The sequence below is a fragment of the Leptopilina boulardi genome, unplaced genomic scaffold, assembly GCF_019393585.1.
Source record: "Leptopilina boulardi isolate dan_hultmark-lab unplaced genomic scaffold, ZJU_Lbou_2.1 LbouV2_342, whole genome shotgun sequence".
Lineage (NCBI taxonomy): Eukaryota > Metazoa > Arthropoda > Insecta > Hymenoptera > Figitidae > Leptopilina > Leptopilina boulardi.
In genome coordinates this window covers 1,306,525-1,332,257 of record NW_026137910.1, presented here as the reverse complement: position 1 = coordinate 1,332,257, position 25,733 = coordinate 1,306,525, and the positions used below count along the sequence as shown (strand labels likewise).

The following is a 25,733-nucleotide window of genomic DNA, read 5'->3' as shown; positions in this document are numbered from 1 at the left end:
TATGGAAGTTTGCAAAGTTACTTTGTACACAAACTGTCATGTTTTAAAAGAAAATTTTCCAAAAAACTAATAACGAGCTCTATGTATAAATAACACTTTTTTTTGAACATTTGCGCTGCCTTTACTTTACTAATTCTGATAAAAATATTAAATAAATTTATAATGCAATATCATTAAATCTCATTAAACTTTGATTCATTAAATTAATTATATATAGAATTTTAGCAATAAATACTGTAGAATAATCTTATAAATTATGAATTTTAGTTGATTTTCATTATTTTCATTCATTTATTTAATATTTCATATTTAATAATTAATAATTAATAATTAATAATAAAAATATAGAAAAATTATTATAGACACAAATTTTAACAAAAATGTTTAAAAAAAAAATTTTAAGAAAATTAAATTTCTTTCTAATTTGGAAATTTTTTTCCACCACAATGTCTATAATATTTTTTCCGTAAGAGCGCATTAATTAATTAATTCTAATGACATTGACAGTGTGTCCAATGGAAGCACAGGGCTAACAGTATATCAAGACTACAGGTAAAATTGATCTACTAAAATGGAAAACTAGAACCAGCAGAATGTTTTTAAAAAAAAAAAAAAAAAACATTTTGCTAATCTATATTTAATTGGAAGCTATAAACGCGGAATTTTCTTCTATTTGAGACAAATTGGTATCCATTATTTTTAGTACCCATACAAAGAAATCAATAAAATTCATTGAAGTAAAAAAAAAAAAGAAACTAAATTCTTAAATTTGAAACGAAAAATTCTTTGGGAACTATTTTTTTTTATAAAAGACGTTGAATTTATCTACCAACTACCTTTGCTTGTTGTGCTTTATACATTTTTAAAACCTTCTTTCCAGGAACAAGTGTTTGACTTAATCCTGGTCGTTTCTTTCGTTTTATCGTTTGTTTATTCTCTTGATCAATTTCATCTTCATCAATCATACTAATTTGTCCATTATATGATGTTTGACAAATAATTGTCTCTTGTGGTGCACGCATTGCCTCTAATTCAGATGCAGTACGATGTAAATCTGAATCATGTGCAAATGTACAATTGTGACCAAATCGACATCTACCTTTACGATAATTCCAACATATTTTTCTTCCATTTATCATTTTTGTATCGTCCATTGTTGGTGTCATTTTCACGTGTTTCTCAAGAATTGCACTTTTTGCTTTTTCAGCTTCGACAAATGGATTTGAAAAAACAGAAGTCTTCATGGTGGTTGTGCCATTAAAATCAGGCGTTGGTAATGGAAGTTTTTCATATTGTAATTTATTTTCATTATAGCCCTCGTCATTATCACTGTCCGAATCCTCTTCCTTCTCCTTTGAACTGATAGTTTAGACAATATCAGATTACAAAGAACCGATACAAAATTTCATGTGATTTAAAAAAAAAGAAAAAATTTTTTTTTTGTAGGTTATGTGAACTAAAAACGATATAAATTTAAAAGAAAAATAGTGTTTAAAAAATTTTAATTTTTAAATTATTCAACGTGATATAATCTGTCAAATTATGTAATTTTTTAACATGGACATTTTATTAATTATTATAATTTAATAACAAATTGAAACTATAAAACTAAATTATAAAGAAATAAAGAAACAAAATTAAACGAATTATTATTGACTTAAAATAAATTTCTAGGTTAGAATTAGAAATGTGTTCGTGACACGCAAAGTAATTTTGTTTTTGTTATAAATTAATTTTAAGAATGTAAACTTACATGCTATCACCATTCTCAGAAACATTGTCAGATTCATTATCTGAACCAGAAGAGGATCCATAATCTGCTACCAAGGAAGCCATTTCTTTTTAACAAATAATAATAATATATATTTTTTTTTATAATTTAATAATATCTAGAGTGACTAAAATCTAATAATGACTAATAATAACCAACACATATACACCATATATGTCAAATTGTACATGTGTATATGTATTAAAAATTTTACGTTAGTATTTATGTATATATGTATTTTCAACTCTACTTACACCATCTCATTATTACTTTTAAAGGTCTTCATGTATATGTAAAAAGCTTTAACCCGGCAACTAACACACCTAGACAATTAAAAAGAACTAAAATGGCAACGTCGCAACAAAATGTCATCACACCGGAAGTTGCGTTCATTTTTTGATATCAACTTTTAAATTGACGATAAATTTAAAAAAATGTAAAAAAAATATTTTAATGTTTTTTTTTAGAAAATAGATATTTTTCTGTATTTTTATTAATTTATATATATTAATAGTTGGATTTATTATGACATAACCTCAAAATTAAAAACGTTTTTAAAATTAAAATAAAATTTTATTATTCTTTACCAACTAACAGTTACAATGATAATAATTAATAAAATTCGAGATTTTTGTTAATTTTTAAAATTGTTAATAAAAAAAAAATTTTTTTAAATAAATTATGGAGTATTTTTTTTTTTATTAATTTTCAAAAATTTAGATTAAATCCTAATGAAATATTTATAAAAAATAAAAAAAAATTTACATAAATTATATATTTAAATTGTGTCTATAAACATTAGCAAACACCAGTAGAATTTATATTTACATTGCATTTTTCACCGACATTTAATTCTAAACTATCCCAAATTGAAATTTCTCTTTCTTCATTTTTCAAATATTTCAACAAAATTCTTGTATTTGGCACTTGTAACCAAATTTTTCCTAATGTTGGTTTTACATTAACTGTGATATTTACACCATCTTTGAATGAAATAAATGCATTTTCTTCACTCCATTGTGTTATTAAATTTGTGGTAATTATTGAAATATTATATTTCCATTTAATGTGTCTAAGCATATTTCGTAAATTACATAAAGAATATGTTGATTCAATATTTTTATTCGACGCAAGACAAAAAGTAGACATCGAATCAATTATCAATAATTTTGTATCAAATTTATCCAATGAAATATTTCCCAAATTATGTAAAATTGAAAATAATAAATTAGTGCTTGTAACTTCTGTTACTTTAATATTTTCCATTACTCTTACTATTTCCTTGAATGAAGAAAAAAAAAAGGGCAAAATATAATTTTTAATTAAAATTTATTTTAAATTTTAAAATAAAAATATTCAAAAAATAATAAATATTAATAATTAAAGAATGAATTGGAAAATTAATCAATTTTTAATTACCTCATCCTTGCACTTTTTTGCATTTAAAATTTGTTCAACTCGTAATACTGAAAAATCTCCTTTGGTGTCGATATAGTGAACAATTTTATTTGTTTCTAATGCAATGAAAGTGGCGATTGACAAACACAATTGTGTTTTACCAGATGAAGAGGCTCCGCAAAATTCATAAATTTGATTTGAATGAAAACCACCATCCAATAATTTGTCTAAACTTCAATAAAAAAAAAAATATATTGAAATTTATTTTTTTTACTCGCTACTCAAAAGTGATAGAAAACAAAACTCAATATTTTGTAAATTCTGAACATTTAAATGAATAAAAAAATTTTTTACTACCTTATATTCAAATTTTATTATAAAATATTAGTTTTTTGTATCAAAAAAGAAATTATTAATTTAATAAATTAATAATTTCAGTATTTTTTAATTTTTCATTGTAATTTAAAAAAAAAATGATTTCATTCATTTAAACGTTTAGAACTTCAGGCACATAAAACTCACCTAGATACTCCTGAGGAAATAATTGTTTCACTTTTTAATAAGTCTAAAGCATTATTAATTATACGTCCACCTAAAAAGTTGGCTATTTCATTTTTAATATCCACAATTTCCTAAAAATATATATTTATTTATTTGCAACATAATTATATTTTTATAAATATGTAAAAAAAAATTTGAATAAATTATAACTTAAATCAATCAAACATTTAAATTGAAATTTGTATAAATTGATATTTAAAACAATTAAAATTTGAATAAATTAAAATTCTGATAATATATTTAACTTAAATCTATTAATTTTTATATAGATTGAAATTTAATTCATTTTAAATTTCGATCGATTATACATTTTCATTTCATTCAAAATTTTAATTAATAAATTACTTTTGACCAATAAAAATTAGAATTGAATAGTTGCGAAATTTAAAATTAAAATTTTTATTCATTAATATTTGAATCGAATAAAATTTAATTAAATTGCGAAATTTTGATGAATTAAAATTTCTAGATAAATTGAATTTTAAATCGATTAAATTGATAAAACTTTTTTTCTCATACAGAATAAGTATATAATTGATTTTTTTCTTTAAATTTGTTCAATTTCCCTATAATAAAAATAAAATAAAAACATAAATTACAAATCCATTATTTTAAAAATATAACCTAAAAAACGTACCTTAAATGACAAGCCGGTGTCTTTTATCAAAAGATTTGTTTCTTTATTAATAAAGTTAACGTACGTATAAATACCTTTATTAAATAATTTATTAATTACAGAATCTGTCAAATTTACATGAATTGAAGAATTTAATCGTGACATTATTCTAGAATATTAAAAAAACGAATTAATAAACAATAACAACAAAGGTGACAATAATTGTCATGAATGTCGTCTGCTTGATTTCCGTTTGGAATATTAACATCAAGTATCAGAAAAAGTAATAGAAAAAGGAAAAAAAATTAAGTGAAAACTGATTGATTTATAACAAAAATCACTATAAAGAGGAACTTCATTTTATTTATTATAAATCTCAATTTTCAGTAAAGAATTGGCTTTCATGTTATATATCTTTTTTTTTAAATATATTAAAATAATGTAAATTTAAATAACGGATATGTAAATCAAAACTACGTCAATCAATAGAGAGATATCGATTATTTCTAAAAGCTTTTAATTGACTTCATTTTTATCACTCTCCCCAAAAACTACCCAAAAACCTAATATCCGGTTTCGGAAATAGTTTCATATATTCTTCGTGATTCTCGTCGATTTTTCTCCACTTTTCTTGCAACGTCAACACGACAAAGTCATCAACTCTCTCTCTGTTAAAAGTATTTTTAAAAGACATCTAAGAAATTATTTATACAGTGAAAAAATACACGCATTTAAAAAAAAAAAGTCATATAATTGCAAATAATTTTTTTTATCATTATGATTAATAATACAAGATTAATTTCTTTTCTCTTTAAAATATCTTGGAAAAATGCTTTTGACAAATATTTACAAGGTAGAAAACTTAGGGAAATTGTACGCTAGTTTCATTGTCGGTCAATGTCCTCACGCTGTTAGAATTATTTCAACTTCAATGAGTTCTCGTGTGTGAGAAATGCATACGCTCTTCATGCTACATCAATAGATTTGGCGAATAAATAAGGTAAATTTTAATATAATAAATAATTTTTTTTTTCTAATCCAAAAAACGATTCGTCGAATAAGTGCGTGAAGAAAAATAACTTGGCACGTGGCATCGCGTCCTTTGCCATTTTTCTGAATATATGTATCATGTTTCATTTTATGAATTATTTCATTTTAACTTTGAATTTAATTTTAAAATTAATTATTATTTTTTTTATTATTGCATTTGTAAATTTAAAAAAAAAATTCGTGTTAATTAACATTTATCAAACAATTATGCAAACACGTGGTTCCTTAATGTTCGTTAATTGGTGAATTAAAATAAGGATTTATTTAAAATTTATTGAATTAATAAATACATAGAAGAATTTTTATTTTGTTAGTTTATTTTTAATAAAAATTATTTATTATAATATACATAATTATATTTTTTTTCGAAATCTTTGATTTTTGAGGTTATGTTAATCGTTTTCGAATTTGTGGAAAATTTAATTTTTTTTTAGTTTATATTTTTTTTTATATTAAAATAAATATTCAAAATAGTAATAATTTTTTTTACAATGTGTAAAACAATTTTTGTATCAAAATTTTAAGAGGTTAATTTACAGAAATAATAAAAATTGAATGTTCATTTATTTGACTCACTTATTACGTAAATGTATTAAATTATTTAAATAATCAGTTTCTATTTTAATTAATGTTTTTTTAGTGTAATAAAAAAAAAAAATTGCATGACAATAATTTTTCCATGAAAAAAAAATTTTTTCCCTTATAAGTGCATGAAATTTTTTTTTATGAAATATAAAAGAGTTGCTGATTTGACTTTCATTGCCGGAAGTCCACCCTTTTTATTTTTAACAATACAACCAATGGTGATCGTTAGAATGCACAATGTTGCCAAGTATCCTCATCTTTCTAGCCAATGAAAATTGCGATAGTCAAAATGTGCGCACTCTGTCGGCGGCTTTTGTAAACTCGCGAAAGCGATGTTGTTTCTCTTTCGGAGTCTCGTTGACATGAAATTTGTCGGAAACCGTCGCCATGTTTAGAAGTGTCTCTGCGTCCTTGAGCAAGTCAAGCAAAAATGTTCGGTAAAATATTAGATATATTGAATTCTCAGCAAATTACGTGAGATATCCATTTCTAATTTGTCGCTTATTAATCACGGGTGAAATAGTTATTCCCGTGGATGGGCGACCTAGGAGGCGGAATCTTGTGATTCCGAAATGGTAAGTCGTCTTCGTGTCGGGACAACGCCAATATGGCGGTCTAAAAATTTCCTTTGTATCTAGGCGAGGTTTTCTCATGTAAAAATAATTATCAAAATATTGTTTTCTTTATTATTAATGTTTTATTATTCAAACGTTTTATAATTAGTGTTTATGATAAATATTCAAGTTTGTGAGTGATTTCCGGTCAGTTTTAATTGGATATCGGGGAAAATGGATTTTTTTTTTCCACCGACCAGACGACAAAACGAGACGCCCCGAGAGTGCTTAGTGATGCAAACGCTATATTGGTTTGTTACTGTAATTTTAAAAAATGACATTGCTTTTTCTTTAGATTACGATAACGCGATTATATTGAGTTGTTAGAAAAAAAAATCATTTCCGCTCGCGAATCCTGATGACGAGCTTCTGGGGGAAAAAAAAATCGAAAGTTCACCTATAGTCTCCGATCGTTATAGTTAATTTTGATTTCGGCGCTTTTTTTTACGATGATAGTTTTATATTGTTTTTTTATATAGTTAAAAATACGTGAAAAAAGTGGATTTTAAATTGTATAATTTTTTAAAATATTTTTTTAACGAATGAATTCATTAGCCAATTTGACTTCGTATTAAAAATTTATTAGCTTTTTTTATTTTTATTGGTTGATTTAATATATAATTTTTTTAAAAAATAATTATGTTTCTTAATTTCTTAGTTTTTAAAATATAATGAAAATGGTTCAAGTGAGAAATTTATGTAATGAAACAAAAAAAAAATAATAATTGTAGTTTTGAACTTGTATTAAAAAATTGATTTCTTGGTTAGTTTCTTCACAGCTGGTGTTTTTATAAACTTTTTTTTTTAATCTTGAATATTTAATCATTCTATATTTGTACATTTTTTTTGCGTATGATTTAAGACTATTTTGGATTGTGGTTAAAGATTTCTTGAAGATTAGTATTTTATTTGAAAATTATATTATTCGAGTATAAATAATACAAATGTAACATGATTTGTTTTTGTAATTTTTTTTCTTTTTTTTTTGAGCCAATTTAAGATGTCAACTCTGAAAAATGAATTTTTTCATTATACTTTTATTTTGTAAAATTTTTTTCATTTTGTTTCTTACGATTTTATCTAATTTTATTTTATTACATATTTTTGATTTAATTTTAATTAATTAATTAATTAATATTTCTTCTGTTTTAAATGAAATTTATTTTTATTTAAAATAATTCATTTTTATTTTTGATGAAAAACATTATTTTTCTACTTAGTACTAATCGATAATAATTTTGCTAAAAATAAAAATTATTACTAAGTATTATATTTTAGAATAAATTTTTCTTCAAGCAGAAGATAAGACAAAAAAAATTTCGTAATTTTAAACGTTTTGAACATGAAGGATATTTTCTTATTTTGACTGAAAAATAAATTATTATTTTTTTAAATTAAAACTACCAGATATTGTATATATAATTTCATAATATTTTTTGTTCTTTTTTTTAATGAATTAATGAAATTGAATTTTTAATTGAAAGATATACGATGCTGAAGTACGCAACGTTTATTATCAACGATTAGAAATTAATTTTTATTTAACGCGAAAAATTATAAAATCAGGATGTTCAGCGATCAAGGAAATTTTTTCGTCAGAGAAAAATCAGGAAACTATTTAAAACTTTGCCAAAAATAAACATTTTAATGGATTTTTAAAATTTTTCGTTGCAAGAAAAAGTTTGTAATGCTAATAAATAAAATGTTTTTTATTATCTTAAAAATACTTTAATATTTGATGCTTTTCATTTTTTTAATATTAAATATTTTTATTAAAGCAAAGTTGGAAAAAGGGTTAGAAAAAAGTCAGGGAATTTTTTTTTGTACTTCTTACTGGACACTCTGAAAATAGTTTATTTAAAAAAATAATTTTTTTTATAATTTGCTAATTAAATAAAAACTATAAGAAATATTCTTTAAATAAAAATTTATAAAAAATTTCATTCTAAAAAATTATTTCTTTAAAAATCGTTTATCATAAACGTCGCGTACTTCAGCATCGTAAAGATATTTAATACAATGTAAAGTTACTAAGGAGCGTAATTTTTGTTTGTAATTAGCGAAGGAGTGAAGTTTGTAAAAACCCTGTATTGGGTATACAATGAAATAAATTATTATTATTATTATTATTATTATTATTATTATTACAATGTAAAGTTAATGTGCGGTTTTGTAATTGAAATGAATTATTTTACAGAATCATGTGTAATGAGTGATAAACAACCTGGTACTACTTTGCCACCCCTCAGCGGGGGTGGAACAAATAATGGAGGGAACAATGGAGGATCCCAACAAACAGTTAATATACATCAAGTTCTTACGACTGCTCAAGGCCTTAATGTTCTTACTACAGGTGCAGGACAACAATTTGTCCTCGCCTCTCAAGTTCCAGGCCTCACGCAGGTAATTTTTTAAATTAAAAAAAAAATTTTTTTTTTTAATTCACAGCTAAAATTTACAAAATTATAAACTGAGAAAAACTTTGATAATGGCCTCATTATTTTATACTTTTGTGATAAATATAAATGGAATAATTTTTTTTTTATCTAAACAGGTCTCGGATTAGACGAATTTTTTTTTTTTTTTTTTTTTGACTTATTTTACATAATAAAATTAAATAAAAAATATGTTTGATTTTTCTTTAAATATAAACTGTAGCTCTTCCAAAACTCAATTTTGATCAATTTGAATCTTAAAAAGTCTTAGCGAAATTAATTATTTTCAATAATTTAAAAAAATTCTTTGAAAATTGAATTATTTAAAACATTTTTCATTTAAAAATTTTCTGAAATTCTTTTTTAAAAAAGTCTTCAGTAATTCAAATTTATACAAAAATTTCAATTCAAAATCTCTTGATATTTGATTAATTTCAAAAATCTGACCTTTAGCCTTTCTCAAAATTAATTTTTTTTTCAAATTTCTATTTAAAATTCTTTGCCAAGTTAATTATATTCAATAATTTTAATCAAGTTCTTATAAAATTCAATTGTTTAAAATATTTTTTAATTATTTAATTAACATTTTTTTAAAATCCTATTATTGCTGTAATTATGAAAAAAAATCTGTAATTCAATTTTATAAAAATATCAATTTAAAATCTTTTGAAATTCAATTATTTCTAAAAATCTTAAATATGTGACTCTTCCAATATTTCATTTTTAAAATTATATCTAAAAAAATAATATAAAAATCTAAAAATAATAATTTTATTTTAAAAAAATCTATATTTTAAAAACTAAAAATACACATATTAAAAAATAATTTTAAAAATTACAAATAATTTAAAGATTTACAAATAACTGGCATTTTGTTGAAGAAACATAACCTAAAATTTGCCAAGAAAATTTTTTCAATTTTTTCAAATGTTTAATTTCTGAAGAAATTTTTTTGGATAAATTTTTGGGTTATTTTTTTCCAAACAAAATTTCATTGTTTTAATTGTAAATCCTTAAATAATTTTTCGTAATGAAAAATATTTTTTATTTAATTTGTTTGAATTCAAATAATTTTCAGGGCTCGGATTACACGACTTTTTCGAGTTTTACCTACTTTTTTTTCAAAAACAAGACTTTTTTCGACTTATTTTAATAAAATGTGACTTTTTTGACTTAAAAAATTTTTTTTTTTTACAAAATTTTTGAAACAAAATACGTTGTATAGAATACAATGCAAATCTTATTCAGATCTTTTTTATTTCAATTATTTAACAAATTTTTAACTAAAATTCTTTACTAAATTAATTATTCTTAATAATTTTAATGAAATTCTTCACAAATTCAATTATCTTAAACTATTGTTCAATTAAAATTTTTATGAAATATAATAATTGTTTATAATTTTTTTAAAAAAATAGCAAATAAAATTACGAAAAATGTTTAATTCAAAATCACTTGAAATTAAGTTATTTGCAAAAATTTTAATTATTTTTAATGATTTTTATAATATTCAAAAATTCAATTATTTGAAAGCATTTTGTAATGAAAAAAATTTTAAAAAGTTCAATTTTTGTGTATAATTTCTTATAAATTCTTCAATTATTTTCAAAATATTTTTTCTAAAAATTTAAAATTAAAAATCACTTGAAGTTCAATTAATTTTAAAAATCTAAATTGTAAATCTTTGAAAATTCAATTACTTTTAAAAAATGTTATCTAAAATTATTTGATAAATTATTTTTAGTTCTGTAAAATGTAATTATATTGTCTGAAAATTAACCAAATCTTTTGAAATTCAATCATTTCTAAAAATTACAACTTTAACTCTTCCAAAATTATTATTATTTAAAAAAAATTTGTAATAAAAAATCTGTAAAACTTGATTAAGTTTTTGTATAAAATTATTTTGATCATCAAAACTAAAAACTATGCATAATATACAGGAATAAATACTACTATTACTATTACTATTAAAAAACTGAAAATTATGAAAAAATTTTAAATTCGAATAAACAGCTTAAATCAGACTTCAAAAAAAAAAAAAAAAAAAAAAAATGTAACTTCAAAAATGTTTTTGGAAATTTGTTCTACTTAAATAATGCAATTATTCTTATTAATAAATTATTAATTTCTTCTAATTTAAATCGAAAAGAAAGGAATTTTTTGCGGTTTAAAATCGACCCGAGGCCTGTCTGAAAAATTGATGAATTTAAAGACAAAAAAAAAAATTATGCTTTCTATGTGGAGGCAATAAATGATGATAATTCTACCGAAACTGAAGGAAATGAAATCCATTCAATTCATTCCTGTTAATGCTGTGAAACGAGGCATTTGTCTGATAGAAAAATAAATTTTTTGGTCTCACAAATGATCCGATGAAGCAAAAGAAATGAAAAATAATGAATTATAATTTTTTTTTTTGTGTTAGGTTTTGCCGAGTGGCGCGACGACAACAGCAAATTTGCAACAATTGGGCGTCACGCGAATTGTCAATATTGGTAGCAGCACATCTCCCCGTGTTGTTGGACTCGCGAGTGCGAGCGGCTCGCCTCTATCATCACCCTCCCGTCAAACGTCAACCAAAGTGGTTTTGACGACATCGCCAAAACTTGTTCGCACCTCCCATGGCAATATGTTTGTTACGCCGACAGCAGCAGTAGCAGCAGCGACAACAACAGCAACAGCACAATTAACGGGACAATCGCCGTCAGCGAGAAAAAAATTAAAACTCACCGACACAACGGAAAAATCAACAACAACAACAACATCCGATGATAATACAACAATGGGTTATCGTCGACGAATAATGGAACAAAAAATGAAACGAATGCGTTCGGTGAGAGAAAAATATGCTGACAATGCCGCGGAACTTTTCTTTTTACACGCGGGCGGTAATGTGATGGATTTTCACACGTGGAGAAAACGACCAGTGACACCGCAATATTTACACTTTCTCCGACAGCATAAATTAGATCCCGATGATGATGATGAGGATTTAACAGTGCCGTTACCGGATTTGGCTGTTACGCCAACGATTACTGTTGTTAGCGCCACTCAATCAATGAGTCAAGGTGCAGAAGTCAAAGTACCGGGCATTGGCGTCACTCCTGTGGCTGTTTCGACGACTCTGCCAACTGCCGTTGCTCAACTTAGTCAACAAGGTTCGTGTGATAAAATAATTTATTTTTTTTATTTTATTCAAATTTTCAATTGACAAAGAAAATCTAAACTGGGCGTTTTTTTTTTAAGTTTTAGAAACATTTTTTTTTTAAATAGAAAAAATACATTAAAAATTGTTTTTTTTTTTTTCATGTGAGGCATTTCATGCCAAATTGGACACAATTTTGCATTTATATCTCCGATTTTTTTGAAATTTTTTTTAAGATATGAACTTTTCAAAAAATTTCTGAATTTTAATGATTTTTTATTTTTGAATACTTATGGGTATTGGTTCCGGTAATGGGAAAACGATTTTTTTTAAATTTTCGAAAGTATTGAAACCATGACCGGATCAGGCTTTAAATTTTTTGTAAAAATCGTTTTTTTTCTTTTTTAGAAATATTTTCAAAAAAAAAAAAAAAAAAAAAAAAAAAAAAAAAATTGAAGGATACAAACAGTTTTGAAAATAAAATTTTAATTGCAAAAAATATAGTAAATTTTTTGCATCAAATTTTTGAAAAGTTCACGTAAAAATACACAATTTAAAAAAAAAATCTTTGAAAATTGATACATTTTTAAGGAAGTCATGAGCATTCAAAAAAAAAAAAAATTCTGTAATTTTGAAAAATTTATATCTCGTAAACGGCATGCTAAAAAAAATGAAAAAAGAAACCATGAAAGCTAGTTTTAAATAGTATACTAAAAGAAAAAAATCTGTGCCGAAAGGCTGAAGCTTAATAAATCAATTATTGATAAAAGAAAAAAATGTTTCAAAAAAAAATCGGAAATGTAAATTCCAAATTTTATTTGATTTAACGTGGAAAACATTACATAAAAATTATTTCTGCAAAGTATTAAAAAAAATTTTTAAATTAGTCGGCGACGATTTTAGTCGAAATAACAATGAATTGATCCTAAAATAAAAAAAAAAAAATTTTTATAATACAATAAGTATAAATTAAAAACTGTTTTTATTTTTATAAAAACGTTAAGAAATATATTTGAAAGATTTCAGATGAAGTGATGAAGGTGAAAAAAAAAAAATTTTTCTCTAATTGTGCTTAAGGGTATGTGGGAACCTCCCACGTGACCTAGTATGGGAAAATGTGTTTTGGTAGTATACATTTCACTCTAAAATGAAAAAAGATTTTTGTCTAAAATTTTGAGGGATTAGGGTTCATAGAATCTCGCTGTTCTCCGAAAAATACATAATTTTGCGTTAAATTATTAAAAAATTAAGTTTAAAAAGTGGCATTTTTAAACGAAAATGAAAACAAAAAATGGCGGCAAATACACAGATGTTGCTTGAGTGTGTCGGTGCTCCAGTAAACAGCGCCGATTCGAGCAAGTGGCCGCTGAATGAACTACGATTAAATACATTATTTTACTATTTATTGCTTTATTTTTATTATTTTTGCGTTAAGTTACAGTAAATAAGAAGAATAGCGAGATTTCTTGTACCAAACTAAACCATTTTTTCAAAATTTTAACCCTGAAATCATTTTTTATTTCAGAGAAAGTTTCAAACCACAAAAAAACGTCCTTTGCCCACATACCCTTAAACTTGGTTCAACATTTTCATTTGTATACCAATATTTTTTATGTAAGAGGAGAGGAGTTTTTAATACAATTAACCTTAATAATTTTTTTTTCAATATCAGTTTTTTTTTTACCAAAAACAAAAAAAATATGAAAATCACAAATTGAAAAAATTACGTACCTAAGTATGAGCGCGTTTTGGAAAGAAACCTTTTTTGACCTTGATCACTTCACAAGAAATCCCTCAATTAGAAAACGTTTTTTTTTTTTCGTTGGTAAATTAGCGTTTTTTTTTTTTTTTTTAATATTTGGAATTTAAATGATGTGAACGAGTGATTTGCGCACTTAGGACATATACCAGGTAGGCCACAAGGGGGCCGCCATGGCATGGTCTTTGCCATCCGAGCTGCCATTCAGACCTCACCAGTGTCCGTTCACCCTTCACCCACCTCTACTCTAGCACCCGCTCTCATTATAGGTGATTACTGTAGGCCTGTCGTTCAATGTTTAAATCGTTCACTGATATATTCTTTATTTCGTTGATTTTTAATTAAAAGAGTGGTCGCAAATTCAGACGAGTAGAAAATAATCGCAGATTTTGATAATAATTTAATTTTCAAATTTACGTCGGTGAAGTTCAAGACGTTTATGATCAACGATTGAAAAAAATAATAACTAATTTTTTGCTTAGAAATTTTTTTTCAAAAAATTATTGATCAAGAAATGTTGCAAAAAAATTTTTAAATAAAAAATAATAATAATTTGCATAGAAAAATTTTTTTTAGTTATCTTTTGGAAAATAAAAATTTATTGCTAAATAAAAATTTTAAAATACATTATTGTTAAAAATAAAATTGCTATAGTACTAAATTCATTTATCAGAAAAAAAATCAAATATTTAACAAATGAAAAATGTTAGTTATTTATAAATTCCTTTCAATATTTTTAATAATTTATTTCTTTACAAAATAATAAAATTTACTTAAAATTGGAAAACTAAAGGAAAATTAGTAAAAAATATAATTATAAAAATTATATCATTTAATTTTCTTTATTTTTTTATCAATTTTGTAATATTAATAATTAATTTTGAGAAAAAATAAGCGACCTATTAGGGAATGTGCTATTAAAATTTTGCGACCACTCGTAATATTTGTTTTTGTTTTTCTTCAGTTTAGAGAACATTCGAAACTCAATTTAGTTCGACTGAATGTCACTACAAACAAATTGCATAATAAAGAATGAGATGCTTACGATACATTGTAAATATTAATAAAAAAAAAAAATGTTTATTTTCGGGATTACTAATTGAAAAGTAAATCAAAATTGAAATTAAAACGTGAAAATAATCGTTAATATCATTTAATTTTAATTCTTGATTATTAATTATTTTATTCTTTATACATATTAATTTTGAAACAATAATAATTGAAAATTAATTAACTTTTTATTGATTAATGGGAATAATTATTTTATTACTTTTATTGTATAAACTAATAAATTTTATAAACTATTTTATTAAGTAATAAATAAAATTTGAATATTTCATAAAAATATAAATAAAAAATATAATATAATAAATGAATACATGAATCAATACATCTTTTTTGATATTTTTAGTCATTTTCAATTTTTTTTTTTTTTTTTTTTTTTTTTTTTTTTTTTTTTTTTTTTTTAGTATATTATAGTATTATTAAAATCAATTTGGTTAAATTTCCTTTTTTTTTTAAATAAGTACACTCGGCACATAGAGTATTTCAAAATTTCTTTATCGTGTAATTGTTTGATGTAGTCAATTGATTCTACAAGTGAGAATAATATATTTATTGTTGAACATTTTTGCCATGATTGCAAATTATTGCACATCTGTGTCGTACATTATTTAATTTCTTTACAATTTGCTTTTTTAACAAGCCTACTGTGATTTTCTAGTGGAGATTTCAGTATTTTCATTTGAGAGGATTAAATAAAAAAAAAAATAATATATAAAAGAACTGAAGTGATTAAAGTAGAAATTCTATTTTTTTTTTATATTTAATTCTCTTAAGTTTTTATCATCATATTGTGAAATTTGCATGATGTTAAAATGCTGAAGTTCACAACATTTATGATCAATGATTTTTGAAGAAATATTTTTTTGAATTATGAATTCTAGTCTAAAAAATATTTCTTGTAATGTTTTATTGATAAACAAATTGTAAAAAACTGATTTTTAGACAAATTATTTTTTATAAATTTCTGTCTTAAAAAAAAAAAATTTGTTTTCGTTTATCATAAATGTTGTACAATTCATTATCATATGTTTGTTATTTAGGGCTTAATTGAGTAAAAATGGTACTGAAATTGGTTTTTATTTTCACATTTCAGTCACAATAAATTTTTAAATAATAATATTCCTCAAAGGAGAATTTCTACAAAATTTGCATGTTTCTATTTCCATCTTAATATTGTAATTTCATTATTTGACATTAGTTTCGTATCACGAATACTTTGTCTTTTTCAAATTATTCAAGGACAATTATTTATATTTTATGATTTTAAATTAAATTTAATAAACTGTACAATAAAAATAAATAAAAGTAAAAAAAAAAAAATTACTTGAAGTATCAAAAAATAAAATATTAAATTTTTTAACAACTAACGTTTTGAAAAATAAATTTCTTGAAAATAATAGAAAATTACAATTTTTAATTCTACATCCCCCACAAAGAGAATTCCGCTGTTTCATTAAATTTTGTGAAATAGTCTCAATTTTTGTGGGTAAATAAAAGTTCAAGCAATTGTAAGACTGTATGGCATTTTATCTATTCAGTCCAAGGGCAGTTTTGATACAAAAAAAAAATAATAAAAATAATTACATTTTATTCCTTTTTTGCAGTACACAAAACATGTAGTGCAAGAATTGTGATTCAGTTTATTTATTTTTTTTTATTTCTAAAATCTTTAACAATTTTGTTTTTGGAAATTTGGATTTTAAGACAAAAATTCGAATCAAAAGGAAATATGATGTACTTTTTTATTTTAGGCGGAACTCCCTTAGTTTTAGATCCACCACAAACAGTCACTACAAATTCTGCTAGTCCAGCATCGGAAAAACAATCGTCGACGACAAATTCGATGAATCGTTCATCACCTGCCACACTTTCCGGCAATCAACCTGTTGTTAAACTCGTGAAACTACCCACGTCTTCTGTAACAACAACATGTGATACCTCGAGTAATCAAGAACAAATTGTAGAAAAGGCCAAACAGGTATGTCTCAAAAAAATTATTATAAGAATTATCACGGTTCAGGGAAATTAGAGAAAAGTTAGGGATTTTATGAAAAATAGTGGAAGAATATCAAATTTCTAAAAAAAAAAAAAAAAATTACAGGCCTCGGATTATACGACTTTTTATCATCACTAATTTTTGTATTAAAAATATAAAAAAAAAATGATTTCATCTCCAATAATGAAGTAAAATTAAATTTAAAAAATTTTTATTTTCATTTTACCAAAAATAGAGAAAATTATTTTTAAAAAAATTAAATTTGTTCTATTATTGAATGAATAATTTTTTTTTTAGGAGGCGTATGTAATGCAGAGGATTGCCGAATTACAAAGAGAAGGTTTATGGTCCGAGCGAAGATTACCAAAAGTTCAAGAACCCGCGAGATCGAAGGCTCATTGGGATTATTTATTGGAAGAAATGGTTTGGCTTGCCGCTGATTTTGCCCAAGAACGAAAATGGAAGAAAGCAGCGGCGAAAAAATGCGCGAGAATGATTCAAAAACATTTTCAAGAAAAGGCCAGCCAAGCACAGAAAGCAGAAAAACTCGAGGAGCTTCGATTGAAAAAAATTGCGAGCTTTGTCGCAAAAGAGATAAAGACTTTCTGGTCAAATGTAGAAAAGGTAAATCTTTTTTTTTTTTTTTTTTAAATTTTAAATAACAAATTTACCCCACACTTATAAGCCGGCAATTTTGACTTCTTTTTTTTCAATGTTTAAATTGTGTGCTCGTTGTGGGAACATTAAAATTCTAATAAAATAAATGGATTGAATTGTTTTTAAAAATTCAGTCATCGTCTTTTTTTAGAAACAGATAAAAAAAAATTTGGAAAAAAATTTTGTTTAAAAAAAACGAGGTTTTTTTTTATATGTTTTAATGTTTTTCTGTATTTTTTCAGTTGGTAGAATATAAGCAACAAACGAGACTGGAAGAAAAGAGAAAAAAGGCACTAGATCAGCATCTCAATTTTATCGTCGATCAGACTGAAAAATACTCAACGTGGTTAACCGAGGGTCTTAATAAAACTGAAGGAAGTCAAAGCATGCCAGTATCCATAAATAGTTCTCGAATTTCATCGCCTATACCCTCAGGAAAGCAACATTCAGACGGTAAATATCTTTAGTTTTTTCTTAATTTATTAAATTATTCTACAAATTTTAATTTACATTTTCAAATGTAATTAAGTATAACAGGGTGTCTAAAGGGCAATATAGTACAAAAAAAAGATTTCTAATTTCTAAAATATTATTGTAAAATGTTTAAAAAATTTAATTCAAATAGGAGTTCATATTAGCAAAATAGTATTATTACCCAGAACGCAAAACATTTTTACGGTTTTAATGCAATTTTTTTTTAAAAAACTGTTAAAGATATAACTTTTTCATGCACTAAGGGCATAAAGTACATGTAATTGAGTTTTCAAAAAATCAAAAAACATTTTTAAAAAAAATATATATATATATGGGCGATTCCACGTGAGATTTACATATGACATTTTAAATTCGGTAAATATATTTTTTTCGATCTTTATAGAAAAAAAAGGTTTACTTATTTTTTTATAAGTGCTCAAATTTTCGAGTTATGAATTTTTTAAAATCTGATTTTTTCGAGTTGTTTTAAAATAAACCTAATTTTAATGACATCTAACTCTAAAAGCATTGAATTTACGAATTATGACCAAGATACAAAAAAGTTTCAGTTTTTCATCGACTTTCAAAATATGTTAACGAAAAAAATGTTTTTGAATTTGTTTATAAAAAACAGCGATTTTTTATAAACAAATTAAATTTTTTTAATTTAAGGGCGATTTTTTTTTCTTTTTACACACATGAAAATAAGCGGAAAATTTTGTAATAAGTTTTGGAGGGGGCCTGATGATCCTTTTGTTTATATAATTTGTTTTAAAAAAAATTTACTTTTTCGTTCTTTTTTTTTATTTTTCAAAATAAAATGTATTTTAATTTCCTTTTCTATGAGTTTACTAAAAGATCCTAGTTGCCAAAACACTTTTCATTTCGAAAAATAAAAAAAAAAGTAAAAATTTTTTTTAAACAAATTATATATAGTAAGACTAATCTTTAACGTAAATTTCAGCCTAAAATATTTGTTAGTTTACGAGATTTGCAATAATAACAAAAAATTTAAAACTGCTATATCTTCCGTTCTAATAAACGGATTGAGGTCTACTTTTTTTTTTATGTCAAGGAAAATGAGAGGAATAAATCTCTTTCAGAACATTTTTTTATAATTTTACAACTAAAAAAATTATTAAATAATAATTGAATAACTTTCGCGCGACTATCTAAAATTCAATCACTTAAACGCTAAAATAATCTTACCTGTGTTTTCTTTAATGTTCCAAAGGATTTTTATTGTAAATGTAAGTTTAACTTAAGAAATTTTATTAATTTATTAGTATAAACAATTGAGATTTCTGCTAGTTGACGTGCAGACGACATTGCGCACGCAGCATTCTCACATAGCCAATTTAGTCCACGAATCACGTCAGTTGGCTATGTGAGAATGCTGCGTGCGCAATGTCGTCTGCACGTCAACTAGCAGAAATCTCAATTGTTTATACTAATAAATTAATAAAATTTCTTAAGTTAAACTTACATTTACAATAAAAATCCTTTGGAACATTAAAGAAAACACAGGTAAGATCATTTTAGCGTTTAAGTGATTGAATTTTAGTTAGTCGCGCGAAAGTTATTCAATTATTATTTAATAATTTTTTTAGTTGTAAAATTATAAAAAAATGTTCTGAAAGAGATTTATTCCTCTCATTTTCCTTGACATTTTAAAAAAAAGTAGACCTCAATCCGTTTATTAGAACGGAAGATATAGCAGTTTTAAATTTTTTGTTATTATTGCAAATCTCGTAAACTAACAAATATTTTAGGCTGAAATTTACGTTAAAGATTAGTCTTACTATATATAACAAAATTCCAAAGTTTCATTGCAATTGGTTAACCTACTCCGAAAAAGTCAAAATCTCACTTGGAATCGCACATAAGCAAAAGGATCATCAGGCCCACTCCAAAACTTATTACAAAATTTTCCTCTTATTTTCATGTGTGTAAAAATGAAAAAAAAATTTTTTTAAGGAGGTTATAGGGATTGACTGAATAAGTCAAAACAGAAACCATTATTTTATGATTTGACTTTCTCGGTACAGTGAAACGTCTGGCAACACCACATTACGTCAGTCGAGTTGCAAATAGTTGCTTTATGACTTGTTTACTTTAATAAAACAATTATCCCTCTATTTAATTAACTTTAACTTAATTTTAAAAATGTATAATCAATTTTATTTATTAACTTTTATTTTCTTTTTAAATATAACGTATTTTATACGTGCTATCAGAATACAGAATAGCATGATCAAGTGTGCAACGTTGCCAGATGTTCTGACAGCTGTTCAATTTAACGTATAAAACGTGAAATATTGTTACAAATTAATTTATTGCAACTCTCACAAGAACCTAATGACCCTTTTTTAAACGGATATTTAATCATTATATATCTGTTTTGTATTAAAAAAAGTTTCATCAATTTCTTAATATCAGGTAATTTGTGGTGAACAAATATGTATGAGAAAGTACTCAATTCCCATAAGACTCAATGTTAAATGTTAAAAAACAAAAACACTCATAACTTTTTTCACAAGTACCTAGAGGTCTCAAAAATTTAACAACATTTTTTTGAAACCTTTATCTAGTAGTGGACCAAGTTTCATTAAATTGGTAATATCAGATCTATTATCCCTATAACCTCCTTAAATCGTCCCTAAATTAAAAAAAATTTTAATTTGTTTATAAAAAAATCGCTGTTTTTTCTAAACAAATTCAAAAAAATTTTTTTCGTTAACATATTTTGAAAGTCGATGAAAAACTGAAACTTTTTTGTATCATGGTCATAATTCGTAAATTCAATGCTTTTAGAGTTAGATGTCATTGAAATTAGGTGTATTTTAAAAAAACTTGAAAAATTCAAATTTTTAAAAATTCATAACTCGAAAATTTGAGCACTTATAAAAAAATAAGTAAACCTTTTTTTTTCTATAAAGATCGAAAAAAATATATTTACCGAATTTAAAATGTCATAATATGTAAATCTCACGTGGAATCGCCTATATGTACTTAAAAAGTTATGTTTCAATATTCAAGTTAATCGGTTAAATATTTTTTGAGTTATCATGCCAACCGTTTCAAAAAGCATAGTTGCAGAAGAATCAACATATCTCCGCCATTAAAATATTTTTTTAATGTTCTTTGATTTTTTGAAAACTTAATTATATGTACTTTATGCCATTACACAGTGGGCCAGGATCGTAAAAAAGTTAAATTAATGTTTAAATTTTAGGAAAATTTACAAAAAATAAATTCAGGTTAGAGAGATTTTACTAAATATAATGGCGTTTAGCGAATTGCAATTAAAGATTTTTTAAATTTATAAAAATGAATAAATTTAAAATTGAGGTTTAGAAATAAATTTATTAAAAAATTTCATAAAAACAAATGCAGCTGTATTTGAATAGTAGTATTCAAATATTATTATTATTATTATTTATTTATTTAATAAATCCAACAAGTCTGGAAGACCAATTACAGGATTATTTTCAACAATCTTGTTATACAATAAATATGTATAATAAAGTAATTAAGAAAAAATATTTAAACAATGATTAACACGCATATATATATATATATATATATAGAATAATAAAAGAAAAAACTGATATTACAAATTTCAACCCGTTTTAATCTCTGAAACGTCTGAGAATTTTAATTAATTTCTCAAAATCAAAAATTCAAAATATTTTTATTCCTCTTTTTTGTTCCACTTTATCAATGATGACAAAATACCGTCTCTGAAGGTGCGAGATTCATTCAACTCAATCCTACTTTATGCTGTTATCGAGGCATTTGTCTGAGAGTCTTTCTTAAAATAAAAAATTAAAATTAAAAAATTAATATTTTAATTTTTTCATAAATTTTTGCATATATTCAAAAAAAAGCAACTTTTTTTTTGCAGACGAATTCGAACCAAACCAAAGTTCCGACGATGATGAGGAGACAATAGCAAAAGCTGAAGAGGAAATAAAATCGAATCATAAAGAAGAAGTGGAACTTTTAAAAAAGGAATCAATTATTCCATTGGAAGATTTATTAAAAGATTTGCCACCAAATTATCTTGATGAACGTGATAAAAGTTTATCGCCTGAATTGAAAGAGAATTTCGAAGAAGAAAATGAAAAGAATGCAGATGGCGATACTGAATTTACCGTTGCTTCTGATGTATCATCAGACGATGAAGAGGACACAATTATGGAACAAGAGAAACTCGAGAAAAATGAGGATCATAAACAAGAATTGGATGATCTTAAAGCGGAAAATGAAATGTCTATCGATGAATTAATTTCAAAATATGGAGCTGGACAAGACATTCCAATGGATGTCGATAAAGTTTCAGATCGAGGTAGGTTTTTTTTTTTAAATTCTTTTAATTCACAGAAATTTGCTTTTTTCTCTATTTAATAGGGCTTATGATTATTTCATAAAAATATATGACAATTTTCAATTTAAAGAATTTTTTAGACGAATTTTCATCTTTCAAATTAGCTCTTAATAGAATTTCTTTTTAAACTAATTTAATTAGATAATTTAACTAATTTGTTAAAGGATAATTCAAAAAATGAAAATTCGTCTAAAATATAATTTTATATAATAGTATTATTTAAAATGAAAATTGTAACTAATTATTTTTATTAATCATATTTAATTTATAAGAAAAATTTGTAGAAAATTAATTTTGAAATAGAAATTCTTGTATTTCAAGAATAATTTTTTTATCAATGATGACGAAATACCGTTTCTGAAGGTGCGAGATTCATTCAACTCAATCCTACTTTGTGCTGCTATCGAGGCATTTGTCTGAGAGTTTACTTAAAACAAAAAAAGAAAAAAAAATTATTCTCTACTTTCTCTTTTTTTTTTGAAAAAAAAAATTTTTCTGAATTTTGCAGAATCTGAAGGAGAGAGTGACAAAGATGATGACGATGATGAGGATGAGAAAAGTGATCAATCGGAAAGTGAAAGCGACTATGAGGATAAAGATCATGATTCTCAAACTCAGAGTGAGGATGAAACAGGCGTTGGTCTTAAATCCCTTCTTGAAGATTTATCCGGCGATCAGTCACTCAATACCGTAAGTTTAATCATTCATTTTTTAATTTTTTGTCACAAAATAAAGTCACTTTACATAAATATAAAAATAGCAGGTCTCGGATTATACGAGTTTTTAGACTGTTTCCGATTTTTTTTCAAAAGTTTGAATAACATTAGTTATTTAAAGTAAAATATTAACTAATTCAATTTTGTTAAAATAAAAAAATCGATTTTTTCTAACTTATTTAAAAATGTAAATCGAATTTTTTTTGTTTTGCGTCTTAAAGTTGATCTGAAATAGAGTTGAAAAAATTATTATGTAAATATTATCAAAAATCGAATTTATGGAGCAAAAAAAAAAAGAGAATTAATAAAAAATTATAATTTTTTATTTTAGACTCAAGAAGCTGAAAGCAATGAAATGGACGACGTTGCCGCCTTGGCTGAAAGTATACAACCAAAAGGAAATACTTTACAAACGACAAGCGTAAGTTTTATTTTTTATTAAAAATATAAAGTAATTTTTTTAAATAAAATTTTTTTATATATTCATATTTTAATATTAAAAAAATTTAATTATAAAAAAAGAATGTAATAAAAAGAAATGCCTTCACTATCCAAAGCAACTTTGCTTTTTTTTTTTGCTTGTTGTTATTTCAGGAAGGCAGAGTAAATGAGATTGTCATTTGTATAAAGAATGCAAGTATTCTTCATTACAGTGACATCGCGACAATTAAAAAAAGAATTTTTTTTTTATTTATTTTCTCATAATTCTAATTTATATAAATTGAAAAAAATTTAATAAATATTTATAAATTATTTATTCAAATTTTATATAAATTATTAATTTAAATAAATATTTGAGATATATTTATTTATTTTGTGTTTGTTGCAGGTCGTGACAAAAGTTCCATTCCTATTGAAACACTCGTTACGTGAATATCAACATATTGGATTAGATTGGCTGGTGACAATGTATGAAAGAAAATTAAATGGTATTCTAGCCGATGAAATGGGCTTGGGAAAAACAATTCAAACAATTGCATTATTAGCTCATCTTGCATGTGAAAAGGGCAATTGGGGTCCACATTTAATAATTGTTCCTACGTCTGTGATGTTAAATTGGGAAATGGAGTGTAAAAAATGGTGTCCTGGTTTTAAAATTCTCACTTATTATGGCACGCAAAAAGATCGTAAACAAAAAAGAACGGGTTGGACAAAACCAAATGCATTTCACATATGTATCACATCATATAAACTTGTCATTCAAGATCATCAAAGTTTTAGACGAAAAAAATGGAAATATCTCATTTTAGATGAGGCGCAAAATATCAAAAATTTCAAATCACAACGATGGCAATTGCTTCTCAATTTTCAAACACAAAGGTGAGTTTAATTGTATGATTTATGTGACAAAAATTCTCGCTGCCGACCACAATGCAAAATATCAATTTCTGTATTTGTGTTTTTTTTTTTATAAAAACAGCGAGACAGTAAAATTCTTCATAAAAACTCGTGTGTTTGTTTAAGAGGAATTTTTTAGAACACGCGTATCCTGTCTGGAGAAACATTTTTATTAATTAATAAGTTTTTTCTTTTCTTTAGAAATTATATAATTGTAAATTGATTTTTTTTTTTTTTTGCAGGAGACTGTTACTGACGGGAACACCACTTCAAAATAATTTAATGGAACTTTGGTCATTGATGCATTTTCTCATGCCAAATGTTTTTCAATCACACAGAGAGTTTAAGGAATGGTTTAGTAATCCAGTGACGGGAATGATCGAAGGAAATAGTGAATACAACGAGAATATTATTCGACGACTACACAAGGTTTGTACGTACTTGAATTTTAAAAAGGATGAAAAAGAAAGAAATAATATTGATGATAATAATTCTCGCTGCCGACACACAGAAAGGGCAAAAATTTTGTTTTCTTTTTCTGTGTTTTTGATTTTCTCAACAGCGAGAGATGAAAATTTTCCATAAAAACTCGTGTGTCTGATAAGAGGAAATAATAAGTCACGCGTATCCTGTCTGGAAAAACAATTTAATTTAAATGAAAAAAAAATTATATTTTAGTGGTTTTTATTATTATACAGATGAGTCTATAAAATAATCTTTTTTTTTTAGGTCCTGCGACCCTTTTTACTCAGGAGGTTAAAGACTGAGGTGGAAAAACAACTGCCAAAGAAGTATGAACATGTTGTGATGTGCCGATTATCAAAAAGACAGAGATATCTTTACGATGATTTTATGTCTCGAGCAAAGTAAGTATTTTTTGTTTATACATTTATTTTTATTTTGAAAAAAATAATTTTTTTTAAATCATTTTTTGTTTATACATTTATTTATTTTTTTTATTTCAATTAAAGGACGAAGGAAACTTTAGCGAGTGGAAATTTATTGAGTGTCATAAATGTTTTGATGCAATTGCGAAAAGTTTGCAATCATCCAAATCTTTTTGAAGTTCGTCCAACGATTTCACCGTTTCAAATGGAAGGCATTGAATATGTCACATCTTCACTCGTTGCCAATGCACTCGACTACGATCCGTTTGAGGT

General features: G+C 24.5%; 3 protein-coding genes across 10 annotated transcripts in view; 1 reads left to right on the top strand and 2 right to left on the bottom strand.

Annotated features, from left to right (window-relative positions):
• Positions 1-617: 617 nt before the first annotated feature.
• LOC127285988 (uncharacterized) lies at positions 618-2,074 on the bottom strand. Of its 2 annotated transcripts, XM_051312240.1 has the most exons (3): positions 2,026-2,074; positions 1,754-1,838; positions 618-1,359 (listed from the first exon to the last, which is right to left on the bottom strand). In XM_051312240.1, exons 2-3 carry the CDS (start codon positions 1,834-1,836, stop codon positions 822-824), a joined length of 621 nt encoding a protein of 206 aa, XP_051168197.1. In that variant the 5' UTR covers positions 1,837-1,838; positions 2,026-2,074; the 3' UTR covers positions 618-821. The 2 variants fall into 2 exon arrangements, with proteins under 2 accessions (XP_051168197.1, XP_051168196.1); XM_051312239.1 differs by lacking the exon at positions 2,026-2,074 and having other exon boundaries at positions 1,754-2,009.
• Positions 2,075-2,322: 248 nt separating this feature from the next.
• Positions 2,323-4,577, bottom strand: LOC127285986 (DNA repair protein RAD51 homolog 4-like). The gene is made up of 4 exons (XM_051312235.1): positions 4,368-4,577; positions 3,692-3,801; positions 3,191-3,401; positions 2,323-3,052 (listed from the first exon to the last, which is right to left on the bottom strand). Exons 1-4 carry the CDS (start codon positions 4,509-4,511, stop codon positions 2,570-2,572), a joined length of 948 nt encoding a protein of 315 aa, XP_051168192.1. The 5' UTR covers positions 4,512-4,577; the 3' UTR covers positions 2,323-2,569.
• Positions 4,578-4,969: 392 nt separating this feature from the next.
• Positions 4,970-25,733, top strand: part of LOC127285984 (helicase domino) — a 41,663-nt gene continuing 20,899 nt past the window's right edge. The window contains exons 1-14 of one of the 7 annotated variants that reach the window (XM_051312228.1): positions 4,970-5,346; positions 8,793-8,998; positions 11,459-12,191; positions 14,078-14,206; positions 16,754-16,980; positions 17,296-17,622; positions 17,898-18,108; positions 22,037-22,480; positions 23,028-23,209; positions 23,567-23,656; positions 24,065-24,555; positions 24,816-25,002; positions 25,303-25,439; positions 25,545-25,731. In XM_051312228.1, the coding sequence (XP_051168185.1) occupies positions 8,804-8,998; positions 11,459-12,191; positions 14,078-14,206; positions 16,754-16,980; positions 17,296-17,622; positions 17,898-18,108; positions 22,037-22,480; positions 23,028-23,209; positions 23,567-23,656; positions 24,065-24,555; positions 24,816-25,002; positions 25,303-25,439; positions 25,545-25,731 (3,540 nt within the window). In that variant the 5' untranslated portion in view covers positions 4,970-5,346; positions 8,793-8,803. Of the gene's footprint in view, positions 5,347-6,304; positions 6,557-8,792; positions 8,999-11,458; positions 12,192-14,077; positions 14,207-16,753; positions 16,981-17,295; positions 17,623-17,897; positions 18,109-22,036; positions 22,481-23,027; positions 23,210-23,566; positions 23,657-24,064; positions 24,556-24,815; positions 25,003-25,302; positions 25,440-25,544; positions 25,732-25,733 lie in introns of those variants that run through there. The other 6 variants (XM_051312232.1, XM_051312229.1, XM_051312227.1 and 3 more) reach the window with 6 other exon arrangements.